General features: G+C 46.2%; 1 protein-coding gene across 3 annotated transcripts in view; it reads right to left on the bottom strand.

The window, feature by feature from the left end:
- Nucleotides 1-15,110, bottom strand: part of PALD1 (phosphatase domain containing paladin 1) — a 106,349-nt gene that overhangs the window by 47,175 nt on the left and 44,064 nt on the right. For all 3 annotated transcript variants that reach the window (XM_081189592.1, XM_081189593.1, XM_081189591.1), the window contains exons 2-10: nucleotides 10,230-10,424; nucleotides 8,977-9,079; nucleotides 8,170-8,349; nucleotides 7,010-7,174; nucleotides 5,892-6,052; nucleotides 4,421-4,496; nucleotides 2,818-2,969; nucleotides 1,716-1,812; nucleotides 905-1,009 (exon numbers count right to left, since the gene is read on the bottom strand). In XM_081189592.1, coding sequence (XP_081045718.1) covers nucleotides 905-1,009; nucleotides 1,716-1,812; nucleotides 2,818-2,969; nucleotides 4,421-4,496; nucleotides 5,892-6,052; nucleotides 7,010-7,174; nucleotides 8,170-8,349; nucleotides 8,977-9,079; nucleotides 10,230-10,411 — 1,221 coding nt within the window. In that variant the 5' untranslated portion in view covers nucleotides 10,412-10,424. The remainder of the gene's footprint in view (nucleotides 1-904; nucleotides 1,010-1,715; nucleotides 1,813-2,817; nucleotides 2,970-4,420; nucleotides 4,497-5,891; nucleotides 6,053-7,009; nucleotides 7,175-8,169; nucleotides 8,350-8,976; nucleotides 9,080-10,229; nucleotides 10,425-15,110) is intronic.

Below are 15,110 nucleotides of genomic sequence, written 5' to 3'. Positions count from 1 at the left end.
CACAACTAAGCCAATACCCCAAAGCTCCTGAAAGTTGTTAGGAGACCCCTAAAAAAAAGTAAAGGTAAAGGACCCTTGGACTCCGAAGTCCAGTCAAAGGTGACTATGGGGTTACGGCGCTCATCTTGCTTTCAGGCCGAGGGAGCCGGCGTTTGTGCACAGACAGCTTTCTGGGTCATGTGCCCAGCATGACTAAACCACTTCAGGGCGCAACGGGACACCGTGACAGAAAACAGAAATGCCATTTACCTTCCCACCACAGTGGTACCTATTTATTTGCACTGGCATGCTTTCAAACTGCTAGGTTGGCAGGAGCTGGGACAGAGCAATAGGAGCTCAACACTGCCGTGCGGATTCAAACTGCCAACCTTCTGATCAGCAAGCCCAAGAGGCTCAGTGGTTTAGACCACAGTGCCATCCGCATCCCTAGGAGACCCCTAGTCCCCTCACAGAGATACAATCCCCAGAGTGGTTTAACAACCAATCCCTCTTCCCAGGAAACTCTGGGAACTGTAGTGCTGTGAGAGGAATAGGGGTTTCCTAACAACTCTTGGCACTTTTAACAAACTACAGTTCCCAGGATTCTTTTGAGGGAGCCATGACTGTTTAAAGTGGTATGAGATGGCTTTAATGTATAACACAGACGGAGCCTAAGTCAAATTTTAAAAGGCAGCCTTTCTTCCAAGGAAGCATCAGTTGTGAGCTGAGGTAGACGTACATTAAATGTCCCAATGTCCCTTAGAAAGGCATAATCATAACATGGGTCAAACCCAGCTGTGGACGCCACTTTAGGAAACTTAATAATGCCATAAGCTTAGGTCAAGATTTTAAGTAGTAAACTAATTCAATCATTAAATTAAATGCTCCTTAAAAATTTAAGGAGGAGGCTCCGCCCAACCGATACCTGAATCCGATAATCTTCTCCAATCCCTTCCAGCTTCTTCTTATTCTCGTAGATGGCTTCCTTCATGTCATGCATTTCCGAACACAAGGAAATGGCGGAATCCACCTGAGAAAGCCAAAAGGCAAATATCAATCTATGCAAGAGAGAGGATTCTGTCCCCTTCAATCTCTTGCATGCTACATTTGCCTCCCATTGGTCTTATCGCCTGGAAAGGAACTCCCCAGTTTAATGGCACAGTTCAAAATTGCGGCCACTTTCTGGACAACCTTCAAACTTATCAAGTTCACAGGTAATCAAAAGGTTTCCAGTGTCGATGCATTCCCTTTCTTCAATGGGGGGTTGAGAACAACTGGGGAGAATAAACAGCTTTGGTTTTGACTGTGCTGTTCTCTTAATCCAGGTTTTATTAAATTTGTTTTATTATTCCATGCATTTGTACAGAACCCCCCCAAAAAGGTGCTGGTAGGTACAACCTAATTAAAAGAAAGTCAGTCCATCATCAACCTCTGACATTAACCATTATGCAAAGAATGCTAAAGGGAGCACTGCAACCAGTGTGCGCGCCCCAAACTTTTCATGATGCTGACACACTTTTTGGACATGCATCATTTTGCATCCCCTACAGCACCATCTTAGCTTTGAAGAGATACAGCGTGCTTGGTTCTACATCAGTAGCTGCCGCGGCCAAGGACTTCAGACAGCAGAAATGGGGGGGGGGGAGAGAGAGAGAAAGGGAGTCAAGAGAAGGGCAAGGGCAGCAGGGGACTTTATTGCCAAGGCTCCATCTGCAAATCAATGCAAATTTGCTTACCTCCTCAACTATCTGCTGGCCTTTCGGTACTATGTCAATAAAGGTCTGAATAATTCGAAATCGATCCCTTGGCAAAGACTTAGTGGACTGTGGAAGGCTGTAATTGGAAAAGGCCAAAATATTATTTCTTTAATGTGAAGTGAACTCTCTCTCTCTCTCTCTCTCTCTCTCTCTCTCTCTCTCACACACACACACACACACACACACAGCTATGCCAACTTGAGAGCACAATTCCACCCATTCAAAAATATCCATCAGATGTAATCCCCTGCTTCATATACCAACACCCTCATATAGACACACACAAGCCATGGTGTTTATTACATCCACACTCAATGAAATATCAAGAGCTGGCCACTTATATACTACTACAGGAGTCAATAATGTCTCCCAAGCCAATTGTTTCATAATCCTATTTTCCTGTTCTGCATTTTGGTCATCTACATGCAACATCTAAAATCACTGAATCAAAGATTTAGATAATAGAATCACAGAATCATAGAATTGCAGAGTTGGAAGGGACCCAAACGGTCCTCTAGTCCAACCCCCTGCAATGTGGGAAGGTAAGCAGTGCATGCTTTGTTTTCCCAGGATAATAACCCTAGAGCAGCCTTTCTCAACCTTGGGTCCCCAGCTGTTGTTGGGCTACAACTCCCATCATCCCTGACCATTGGTCCTGCTAGCTAGGGATGATGGAAGTTGTAGTCCAACAGCAGCTGGGGACCTAAGATTGAGAAAGGCTGCCCTAGAACATCTAGGGTTCCCACAAATGCTTCCCCTGTAGTTTATGGTGTGGCTTAGTTACTTGAGACACAACTATTTGCACTGTCATACTTGCTCCCACCAATCCGAGTTACAGCAGCAATGGAAAGTGAGACACTGTGGACCAGGGTACAAAGACTGATCCGCAAGGGAGAGTGGTGTATGGAGGTGAAACATAAGAGAGTCTTCTGTCCCCTTGAAACTATATAGTTCCAAATGGAGTACAGCCCCAACATTTGGGTGTAAGGGAAGCCAGAATCTCCAATGCCAGTCAAACCAACACTCCTCCCTCTCAGCTTCACTTCCATTATGCTAGCTCAGGATGAAAAGGCATACTTACTCTTGTTTCTGCAGACCACCCTTGCGGTGATAAAGCACCAGAGTGCCCAAAACCATGGCTAGGTTGGTCCTTCCGACTCCTGTTTGGCAGCTGAAGAGCAGGGCGGGAGGAGGCCTGCTGGGGTCTTGGAGAAGGAGCACATTGGGACTTTCCTGCAGGACAAAAATACAGTGCAAGGACATTTCTTGGGCTGCCATTCCCTCAGATTGACAGCTGATGGGGCCAGAGGAGAGGTCTCTCTTATAATCTGGGAAATAACAGGCTTGTATTGCTGAAGCACAGGAGGGAGAGAAGGAAAAGTACATGGCAGAAAGAGGATAGCGGCATTTCTCCCAAACTAGACCGCCATCTCGTTTGTTCTGCTATCGGGGGGGGGGATAGTTATGTTGCTCATGTCACATATGGTTTAATCCAGGGATGCTGAACCTGTAGCCCTCCAAATGCTGCTGGGACTCCAATTCCCAGCATCCCTGACCTTTGGTTGTGCTCCCTGGGGCTGATGGGAATTGCAGTCCCATGCCATCTGGAAGGACATAGGGTTCTGTATCCCACCAAGCACACAGGACTTGCAATTGATACCTCAGGTTAGATTGCAACCTTTGGGGGGAAAGAAACCACTGATTTAAGACAAAGTCCAGCCCACAAACTTATTTGGGGCTTACATAAAACGTTCAATTTCAGTCACCTAATCAGTCTCTAAAGTGAATCTGGAAAACCAGAATGCCTCAACTCCAAACTTACACTGGAGTAGTATAGAGGATACAGTTGACCGGGTGCCTTAATAAATAAACAGAAGAGTTGGCAAGAAGACAAAAAGTGATTGATTTTTACATGCTGCTGCTGTTTCTTTTACTACTGTTTGATTTATTTTTTTATGATGTACCATTAGTTTGTTTTTAAAATGAGCTGCCTTGAGTGCTCTTTTATGGAGTATAGGATATAAAAATGAACAACAAAAAAGAGAAACACATTCCAAAATGGCTTACTGTCCCCAAAAGCCAGGAAGATCTTCTTATCCCCTCCCCCCCCAAAAAAACCTTTCTCAAATTAGTTTCATATATTGAACATGGTTGAAAATTCCTTGGGAGGCAGAAATATTGAAAAACACATTTCTATTTCTTGTTATCAACGGAACAATATCTCATTTCTAAAACAATCTTATGCTTGCAGTTTCAAGCCCCACTGATTTCAAATGAAATCAATGATACTTTTTGAAAAGTGTTTTAAACTTCTGGCTGGGTCACACACCTTTTTTAAAAAAAAATCAAACCTGTGTGGGTAGACATTTGGGTTTTTCACATCAGGCATCCAAACATGGTCGCGAAACTCCAGACGAGCTCCCAAAGCGAATATAGGTTTGCCAATAAAAATGCATGTATTCAGCTACAAGCTCCAGAGTGCCAAAAAATAGCCACCGCTTTTAGCTGTATGTGCATGGCAGCAGCAGGCAAAAGGAAGGAAAGATAAATCTTTCACCAACCAATGGCATCCAGCTTGCGCTACCTTGAACAACAACAGCTTTGCATGTTGCCGCCTGTTTAAAACAGAGGATGCTACAACTCAAGGTAGCTTGTAGACCTTAACATTCTTTGGCAGCCCTTACCCTGAGGAAACTGATGAAAGCATCAAGTTGCGCTTCCAAGGGGGCTCCATCCATAGGCAAAGGCAGCCGATGGTACCTGCCAAGAAAGAAGGCCCACGAAGGGGGTGTTACTGGGAGCAGAGAGACAAAAGCAGCCAGGATCAAAACTGTAGGCGATTTAAAAATAAAATAAAATACTGCGTTGTCAATTCCACGCACCCAGAAGTTAGGTTAATTCAATGTGCCAGCATGGAAAGAAGGAGGAACCCACATACGATGCCTGTGGCAACCTGCTATATTCACTCCACTTGTCCCCCAACTCTTTCTTTTGTCAGTTGTTCAGTTATAAGCCTCTGTAGTAGGACCGTGTTTGGTTCTTGCCATTGTTGTGTACCTCAGCAGTGTAACAGCCTGCTTGCTTTCTGAACTTACAGGCTGTGTGCAAGGCTTCCCCTCTCAACAAAAATACTTTTATTCTTTAAACACCGCTACCATTATTATTACAGTGGTACCTAGGTTCTCAAACGGCTTAGTTGTCCAACAAATCGGCTCCCAAACGCTGAAAACCCGAAAGTAAGTGTTCCAGTCTGCGAACGTTTTTCAGAAGCCAAATGTCTGGTGCGGCTTCCGCTTGAGTGCAGGAAGCTCCTGCAGCCAATCGGAAGCCGCGCCTTGGTTTTTGAATGGTTTCGGGAGTCAAACGGACTCCCGGAATGGATTAAGTTCGAGAACCAAGGTTCCACTGTATTATTGTTATTATTACCGGTCCTGACAACAATTTGAAATTTAGAATTAAAAACAGTTAAAACAAATTACAGTCCCAGGAATATGATGGATAACCCCGAGAACACACATCTCAAGTGTCAAAGGCCAGGCTGTATCTAATACCAGACACACCTCTGTGGGGTGTTCCATAACTTAGGGCGGGGGGCTGCCACAGAAAAGGCCTCTTCCAGGCTGCCACCACTTCTGAAAGCAGAGGAATACCAAGGGGGACACTACTGCTAATCTAATCTATTTACAGGTAAAATGTTTGTCCTTGAGGAAAGTACAATATGTTTTTACAGTTCTATTACCTTACGGGGGTGGGGGGTGGGACAGAACCCTTAGTAATACAGTGGTACCTCGGGTTAAGTACTTAATTCGTTCCGGAGGTCCGTTCTTAACCTGAAACTGTTCTTAACCTGAAGCACCACTTTAGCTAATGGGACCTCCTGCTGCTGCTGCGCCACCACTGCACGATTTCTGTTCTCATCCTGAAGCAAAGTTGTTAACCTGAGGTACTATTTCTGGGTTAGCAGAGTCTGTAAGCTGGAGCGTATGTAACCCGAGGTACCACTGAACACACACACACACACACACACACACACACACACACTGCGGAAAAGGAAGATGAAGATGGACAAAGAACATTTGTAAAGAAGAGATAGCCAAGTTAACACAAATGATATAATCAAGCAGGGACTATCTTCTTCTCTCATGGAAAAGTTACCTGTAAGATGGCAGCAGGAAGACAGGCCTCTTATACACTTCTTCTGTCACGTGGATGTCTTCTTCATAGCGGATTCTCACTGAATGGGGCTCATCTTTGAAATGCTCAATATCGTTGTAGACGTAATACGTGTTCTCCTTCAGCTGGGCGAAGTCGTGTATCTTCAACAGATAAATCCAATAAACCAACCTGAGAAGAGCCTTGCTTTATAAAACACGCCTTCACAACTTCCCTACACACACACACACCTGTGCCACTGAACCGAGAGGCACCATGGCAGATATCTGTGTATCCCGCTGAAACCTTTGGCAGTGATGGCCAAACTTGGCCCTCCAGCTGTTTTGGGACTACAATTCCCATCATCCCTGACCACTGGTCCTGTTAGCTAGGGATGATGGCAGTTGTAGTGCCAAAACAGCTGGAGGGCCGATTTTGGCCACGGATAGGTCACCATGGCAACCTGGGAACCACTTCCTATCCCTAGTCCAGTCCTATCCAGTAAGGCAGATGCTACTGAAACAACACTGGACTACACTATGACAAAGGAGCTCACAGAATGCCATGCTAATTAATATACCCATTTGTCCTCTCAGCAGAATATGAAGTTGTCTATAATATGGCTTCCCAGTTCTACAACACAGAATTATCAGCGAATGTATACACACACATACTGACTTCCCATCAATAAACTACATGACCAGCTCAATAATTTAAGTGCATACCTACCATCTAGCTATATTTTTAAAAAACACCCCCAAAATAAGCCAGAAGATCTGGAATAAAGGTCACACGTTACGTGCAAGGGGACTCCAGTGCTGCCAGTCCTGAGCTAGATAGATCAGTGGTATGACTTTAAGAAGATAAGGCCCAACTAGCCCAGCATCCTGTTCTCGCAGTTGCTAGCCAGATGCCTGTTGGAAGCCCTCAGAGCAAGATCTGAGCACCACAGACACTCTCCCCACTTCCAGTTCCAGGAACAGGTACATGGAACAGCTTCCTATGTCTGCTGTAGTGGAATTAAGTGGCAAGGCACTGGGACAAGGAATGAACGGACTATCCGATCTCTAGCAGGTCCCACCGAACCGTGCAACCTCCTTGGACACTTAAAAAAAAATCACCTCTTTCCGAATAGAGAGCTCCAGGTTTTCGACTTTGACACCCCTGTGCAGGCTGTGCAGGTTTTCGTGCAGGTTCTCCTTTCCCCTGGGAGTGTAGGGCATGAAGTCATTGTCCACGTGCAGAAAAAGCACAGGTTCCTCGCGCACACAGAATACGATGCACTCCTGCTGCAACAGAGAGGAAAGTGTTGGCTAAACCGTGTCGGTAAGCTAAGCTGCAAGCTGATATCAGGTAAGAGCCCATTTGATGCATTGCCACTTTCCTATGGGTCACCTCTTTTCTTTTAAACCTCTAGCATTTTCTTCTTGGCTCTAGTGACCCTGACTAACTATACGGACTATGTGCTACATGCACAACAGCTCGAGGCAAAGCTCCCAGGTGCTGTTCCGAGAAGAATAAAAGATTGTCGCTACATCACGGTCTTCATGTACATATTAAAGTGGAATCTTTTTGTTCTGTTCCCACTCAATAGCTATATTTGGATTCATCAAACACATGCACACATGGGGGAGTGGGAGTATAAGAACACCACACACATATTCGTATAGTTATAGGGACACGGAAGCATGAGGCTAACGGCACATCATAGCTGAAAGCAGATAGGAACTTACGACATAATCAGAAGCACGCAAAGGCAGACACAAAATGCTTTGCTAACATCTCAAATGTAGAAACGGATGGGCAACGAATTTCAGTAGCGCCTGTGCCCTTAATCTGATAAAACTGACAGGATTTACTTGGACTTTGTTATTTTGACTCCAGTGCAACTGCTCATCCTACTATTTCATAGTTTGTTCGCCTTGTAATTTTTGTAGGTTGTTATAATTGCACTCCCTGTTTTATATGCATAAAAAAATAACAATAATTAAAAGTTTACAAAAATTTGGGGGGTCACCGGGCCGGTGCCCAATGATTTATTTATTCTTTGTTTCATTAACATGTATACACCCCATGGTTGTTAAAAACAACAACCTCAAATCGATACAACATCAAAGCGAAAAGCAAATAGGATTTTTAAAAGTAAAATGGTCAGCAGGGGCTTCACATGAATCCCTCTTATGCGTTGAAAGAACGTGTGGAGGGTTGTGGGAGTAGTGAACTGTTGCTCCCATTTGCATTCTGAGTTGTGCATTAGCTTGACTTCCATGCCCACACAGACCTTGTGGCCGTCGCTCTGCAGTTTCTGCAGGACCTGCTTGAATCCGTTTAAGCTGGGCTGGCCCATCCCAAACACAGAATATCCCCCTTTTGCCTGCCGAAAGTTTGGAGCACCGCAGCTGCTGGCAGTGTTGAGGACATCTAGCTTGCTGTATACGTCACGGACCATAAAGTATTTCCCCTGTAATAGGGAAGGGAAAAAGAAAGTAGAAAAAGTATAATGCATATTTCAACATGGAAAAGAAAGCAGGATGCTATGAGCCAGATTCAGCTGATAAGTCCTGCTAGCAGAAGACAGTGCAAGGTTTTCTGCTAGTGCAATGAGCCCTTTTGCCCCTACTGGGCACCCAAACCCCACAAACTTGACTTTGGGAAGGTCAGGGGAACCTCCAAAACAGTGTCCAGGGGAAGGAAAGGTGAGATCATTCCAACCAAGAAGCCAAAATGCTCACACTGGTGGAACCATCTCCAACCAACTTTTTCATACAACACATAAATCGGTCACAGAATTTGCTGCCACAAGATGCAGTAACGACCACTAGCTTAAATGACTTTAAAAGGGGATTGACACAGATTCATGGAAGATACGGCTGTTTGCTGTATTGGCTGGAGGGAACCTCCTACTCAGAGGCCATTTGCCAGATGGGACAACAGCAGGAGGGGGCAACTAGCTTCATGCTCCGCTTTCTCCAGCAGCATCTGGCTGGTCACAGTAGGGGGGAGGGGGGAGGGGGGAGGAGCTCTTCTTACATCCTTATGCCTCCATCCCTGCATGCTGGATGTCCCAAGCCAAGTCTACGGCGCTCACCTGTACAAGGTAATGCTCCGGAGTAGACTCTGTAATCCGCCCCACAGTATAGCTGGCCTTCAATAAGTCATCATGAATCTGAAACTCTTCTTTGCAATTGTAGCTGTAAGAAGCACATGGAAGAAATTCATAGCGGGGTTTTCTGAATTAAATAGGGCTTTAAATATGTGCTTTTCTTTTTTTAGCAGTGTAACAAATACTGCAAATCACCCAAAGATCTGGCAGTAGATCCCAGTCTACTTTCTTTCCACCCCTAGTTAGTTTGGACCACTGAGAAGAGATGAAAAGAGGTGTTAAGATGTTAGAAGTCTGTGCAAACTGCCTCTTCTACCAAACTGCACAGGCAGAATTACAGAGGAGGCTGCCTTATACAGAGTTCAGATAGCTCAGAATTGTCCACACTGGTTGGCAGCAGCTCTCCAAGGTTCTGGGACGCTGGGAATTGAACCTGGCACCCTCTGCCTGAAAGCAGATGCTCTACCACTGAGCGATGCCTCTTCTGCCAACAGTCTGGTCTGCATTCCTTTGACGCAGGAAGACAGGGGGAAGCAGCCACATGCATTTCAGAAGAGCATGGTGCTGGTAATGCCAAGGTTGCAGGTTCGATCCCTGTATAGGACAGCTGCATATTGCAGGGAGCTGGACTTAGATGATCCTCAGGGTAGGTCCCTTCCCACTCTATGATTCCATGATCTGCAATTCTAAGACAACGGTTCTCTAAGCCAGTGTTTCCCAACCTTTTTTGGGCAAAGGCACACTTGTTTGATGAAAAAAATCTCGAGGCACAACACCATTACAGCCCTGTGACGTCAGCGCGCAGCGTCACGCCGGAAGGGACGCACGAACGTGTAAGTTTCAATTTTTTTCCCTCCCCCTTGCTGGGGAACCTCCAAGCTTTGGGGGTGGGGGGGGGAGGAGGCAGCAAAGCGAGGCAGGAAGGAGAGCGCGGCTTGGCTGGGTGAGCTTTGGCAGGGGCAGGGAATGAGAGCCGTGAGGCGGGCACTGCGGACGGAGGCGCTGCCCGCCGAGCTCGCAGGCAGCCAGGCAGGCAGACGGCGAGAGCCCCGAGCTGGGCGGCTTCTCCTCGCCACCGCCGCACCGCCTCTCGCCGCCCGACTCGCCCGCCTCCCTCCAGGCAACATCTCGCGGCACACTAGTGTGCCGCGGAACAGTGGTTGAAAAACACTGCTCTAAGCTACCAGCACAGAGGTTCAAGGAATTTCAGGAACATCACTGGTTGGGGGGCAACTCACGTGATGACTACAGGTGCCACCTTATTGGTAATAATCGACTTGGCCTTGTTGTTGTGGAGTCCGACTGTCTGGAAGGAGTGGATGCTGAGGGAATGGCGGTCTTCCATCGTTCCGCTGCTGCCGTGGATATTCTCAAATGTTGCCGTCGTCGTCTGCTGAGCTGTGCTGGCAGTTGTACCCATAATCCACAGGCAACTGTGCAAAATCAGAAGGTGAAGAAGAGATACACGGAAAGATCAAAAGACTGCTTTTTCTGGAGTGAGGAGGAAGGAATACAAAGATATCCAGGAAGAGGAAATTTGGATTTGACACAAACGTACACAATCCTTTTAGAACGGCAGTGTTTTCAGGGAAACCCTGGACCTCCATGGAAGTTTACCATTACCTCCTCAACAGAAAGGTAAGCAATGACTGACAAGCTTGTCCACCACCACTGATCTTCCCCTACGGTAGGTATGCAATTGTGATAGAGAATGTTGCACACTCGGTTCAGGAAAGAAAGATCAGACAGGCCTGGCCTGCGCCCTTCAGAAATGAGTGAATGTGCATCTCCCAAAAAAGCCACTCTGCAGTGCTGGAGTTCTGTGGCAGATGTGCCAAGCATCCTTAGCAGATGAGCTGGTGCTGAAAGCAGTAAGTCTGAAAGCCATCCATTTATACTTCCACCAGTTATGCTTATCTTGACATTTATAGATGGGTTTTGTTGGCTTCTAAGCATTAGTGGAGTACAGGACTAGTTTGAGGAAGTTGCCATATCCTCCGAGGAATATGCAGGATATTTTTGCACCGCCTACTGCAGTGGCTGGATTCCACTACAGACTTCCCCCCTCCCCAAACTAATCCCAGATATATGGGCCTTCTTTCATTACTGGGAAAACACAGAGAGATACATCCTGAGTGATACCTTCTAGGTTCCAAGGCTAAGCTGTGACTCAATAAAGATTCGATTTCATTAAAACTCTTGGAAACTAAGTCAGGTTAAGCTGCAAAACGCAGGACACACACCACACACACACTCCAGCACCGAAGTACGAAGCTGAGACCTGTTTCTTCCTAATCCTATTCATAAATAGCTTAATAACATTCCAACTCTCACAGGAACTTGGACACCCTTTGTATCTAGAGAGCTTGTGACAAAGACAATATTTGAACTGGAAGCTTGTGGCTACGATAGTGTGAGCCAGTATCCCATTTTTAATTAACGGCCTGTTCTTCACCCTTTCCTCCCCACAGCATCAAATCCACATAGGCCTTGGAGGCTTCTCTTTATCTGTCACCGTAATCTATTTCCCCATCTTTCTCCAAGTTCACATACAGCTATACAGAGAGCATCAGGAGTGCCACTCCCTTCATGTCTGGTCCCATGCAGAACCACGTAAATATTTGGAACATGACACTCCTAACCGTGTGTCTAGCATGCCACAAAGGCAATACTTGAAAGAGTCATATTTCTTGTCAGGAGTGCGTGCAGGAGCCAGGCCCCGTGACCAATAGGACTTTGCAGGACTGGGGCCTTCCTAAGTGTGTTCTGAAGAGGCAAGGTGCGGCTGCAGAGGTGAGGCCGATTGGTAACTCACAGCACCTGGTGGCAAGAGCTGGGAAGGGATATAAGGTCAGCATTTCCCTTCAGCTTTTTGCCACAGCAACACGCACCCTGCCTTGCAGCGTTTGGCTTCTTGCTTCCTGATCCTTGAACCTTGGCTTCTTGACTCCTTGCTTCCTGACCCTTGGCTTCTGGACTCCCAGATCTTTGACCCTCGGACTCTTGGCCTCTGGACCCCCGTTCCTGCTCCCACCCTGCCATCTTGCTCCCAATCCTGAGGTCCCCCTGCCAGGACTTTGATCGCCTGTGAACTGGACCGTGACATTTATCTGGCAACCTCTGGGGATCACAGCACTCGCGGGCCTCCACATTTTGCACCCACCAATGTCATCTACCCCTTTCAACTTTTAAAATAAAATACTTTTGATGATTGTTTGGTTGGGGGGGCTGTCTGTTCCTTTGGGGGGCTGACTTCCCCTTTGTTTTGAGAGTGGGAGGGGGGTTGTCTGTTGTTTTGGGGACCCAAACATTACCAGTTTTGAGTTGGTTTATTTATTTATTGTATTTTGAGGGGGCCGTGAGCATGTGCAAAATGTTCAGCGGCCCCCCCACCCCCGATACACCCCACCTATTTTTTACTTGGGCAATTCCTAAGGCCACGCTCTCTTGCCACCTTGTAAAGGCAATTTAACAAACAGTTGTAGCTCACAGCAAAGGTATTGTGAAGCAGAAATGGAGCTCGCTGTATTGCTGCAGCCTAAAGGTGCACACCGCAAGCCACTTAAAGGGTAAAGGGACCCCTGACCATCAGGTCCAGTCGTGGTGGACTCTGGGGTTGCGGCGCTCATCTCGCTTTCTTGGCCGAGGGAGCCGGCATACAGCTTCCAGGTCATGTGGCCAGCATGACTAAGCCGCTTCTGGCGAACCAGAGCAGCGCACGGAAACGCCGTTTATTTTCCCGCCAGAGTGGTACCTATTTGTCTACTTGCACTTTGACATGCTTTCGAACTGCTAGGATGGCAGGAGCAGGGACCAAGCAACAGGAGCTCACCCTGTCGCGGGGATTCGAACTGCCGACCTTCTGGTCGGCAAGCCCTAGGCTCTGTGGTTTAACCCACAGCACCACCCACGTCCTGCAAACCACTTAACTATGTGTATATTCCTCTATGTAGTAAGACTTGTGGACTAGAAAGATGAAGAGGAATGACCGTTGCCTGAGAAAGCAGCTTTTGCCACTATCAATGCCTTAAGTCTTTGAAATGTATCTGAAGAAGTGTGCATGCATACAAAAGCTTATACCAAGAACAAACTTAGTTGGTCTCTAAGGTGCTACTGGACAATATATAGAGAGAGAGGGGGGGAGCAAATTCAAGTTTCACAATTAAATTGATTTGGACCCTTTGTGCCACAAACCTACTCTCCCCCCCCCCCATATATATAAATGTGTGTGTGTGTGTGTGTGTGTGTGTGTGTGTGTGTGTGTGTGTAATTAATATATATATATATATATATATATGCAGGTTTTGGTGTCTTCGGGTGTCTTCCCGTGTAAGAGTTGGGGTGTCTAGGCGACGTTTCGACGAGGTCTCACTCGTCATCTTCAGGCTGGTGCTTTCGGCTTCTTGTTACTAGAACAGAGCAGGATCTCAGTGTTTGAGTTCCTATAAATACTGTTGAGGGGGTGTGGTGTATAGCCTCCAACGTTCTATACACCACACCCCCTCAACAGTATTTATAGGAACTCAAACACTGAGATCCTGCTCTGTTCTAGTAACAAGAAGCCGAAAGCACCAGCCTGAAGATGACGAGTGAGACCTCGTCGAAACGTCGCCTAGACACCCCAACTCTTACACGGGAAGACACCCGAAGACACCAAAACCTGCATTCCTGTACCCGTGAAAATCTACGAAAGCATATATATATATAGTGATAAGAAAAGTATTAGGAAAACTCACCAGAAAGCATAGAGTAACATTTGCTTGGGGTAGCATGTATACAGTATGTAATGAATTAAATTTGGAATTGAATTAAAAATCACCCAAGGAACTTAATTCATGTTCAGTTCACCTAGAAATTATATGAACTACTTTCAGGTGCAGTTCAGAGATTTTTTAAAAATTAATACAGTGAGTTGGTTAATCTGAATCAGGTCATTCCAAGCATTGCTCAAAACCCACCTCTTCAATGAAACTTTTAGCTTACCCCTACTCCCACCCTAAACAAAGCCCAAGCATGTGTAACTTCAATTGCCTATCTTCCTCTCCTGCAAACCTTGCCTCCAGTCCTGCCACTCATGGTTAAAATTTTGCAAGCACCTTGGGGCAGAGACCAGGCTTTTTTTTCCTTTCTTTTTTTTCTTTTTTTGCTAATAAGACCTGACTCCAGTCTTCCCCCATTTAAATAGAACTTAACCAGAAGCACCCACAACAACAGACCCACAGGTATTAAATTAGTATTCAATTAGATATTCTATAGCAGACTATATTAACACCTGGCCCAGCACAACTGGTAATTTAGACTCAGGAGATGCTAGGACTAGTAAGCGTTTTTGTGACTATATTCAGAAGTTACTGAAATGTTTTAAACAAGACTTGGCCTCTGTTTGTATAGCTGGCAAAGTCTACTTTGTCAGACTAGTTTATAAAGAGTTGTTGCCTTCCATAGGAATGTGCTGTCTGCAACATTGGGGGAAAGCCTCAATACATCCCTTATAAAGCACTATTACATGCATGCTCAATGACATTTCCTTCTTCCTTCAGGCTGTACACAGTGTACATGGGGAAGCAGAGAAGAATATTTAAAATTGGAATATTCCTGCAGGATGCCAATAGGTGGAATAAACACTGTGTGTCAAGAAAGGCTGCTTGGGCGTGGCATCTTTGCCCAGTTGGGCTCTATAGCGCTCCTCCAACCTTGTGAACTGCAACAACAGACCTCTGAAAAGCCTGCTCATATTGTTCAGCACATTGTCCCCCTCGTGTGTAGCCCACAGGATTACTGTTCCTTAATCCCAGTAGCCCCTCCACATTATTGCAAGGCTGAGGAAATCAATGGTCTTCCAGATGCTAGACTCCAACCACCACCACCCCTAACTACTAGCCCCCAGGGGGAATCATGGGCTGCAAGTTTGTCATCCTTACCTGTGACAAAGCACTTGAAGGATTTAGACTGGAGGTAAAATGCTGGATTGAGTTCTGCACAGGTTCACACGCCAGTTTGCTCCAGCTCAGATATAGCATGGGTGGGGTTCTCTCCCTGACTTCCTGTCCCAGTAGTTCCTGTATCCTTGCTGGGTCCTGATTCTCTCTCCCACTTAGGTCTATTGCTCATGATCAACC

Source organism: Podarcis bocagei, assembly GCF_964188305.1.
Source record: "Podarcis bocagei genome assembly, chromosome: 4".
Lineage (NCBI taxonomy): Eukaryota > Metazoa > Chordata > Lepidosauria > Squamata > Lacertidae > Podarcis > Podarcis bocagei.
Note: the sequence above shows the minus strand (reverse complement) of the source record. Positions and strands in the feature narration are given on the sequence as shown.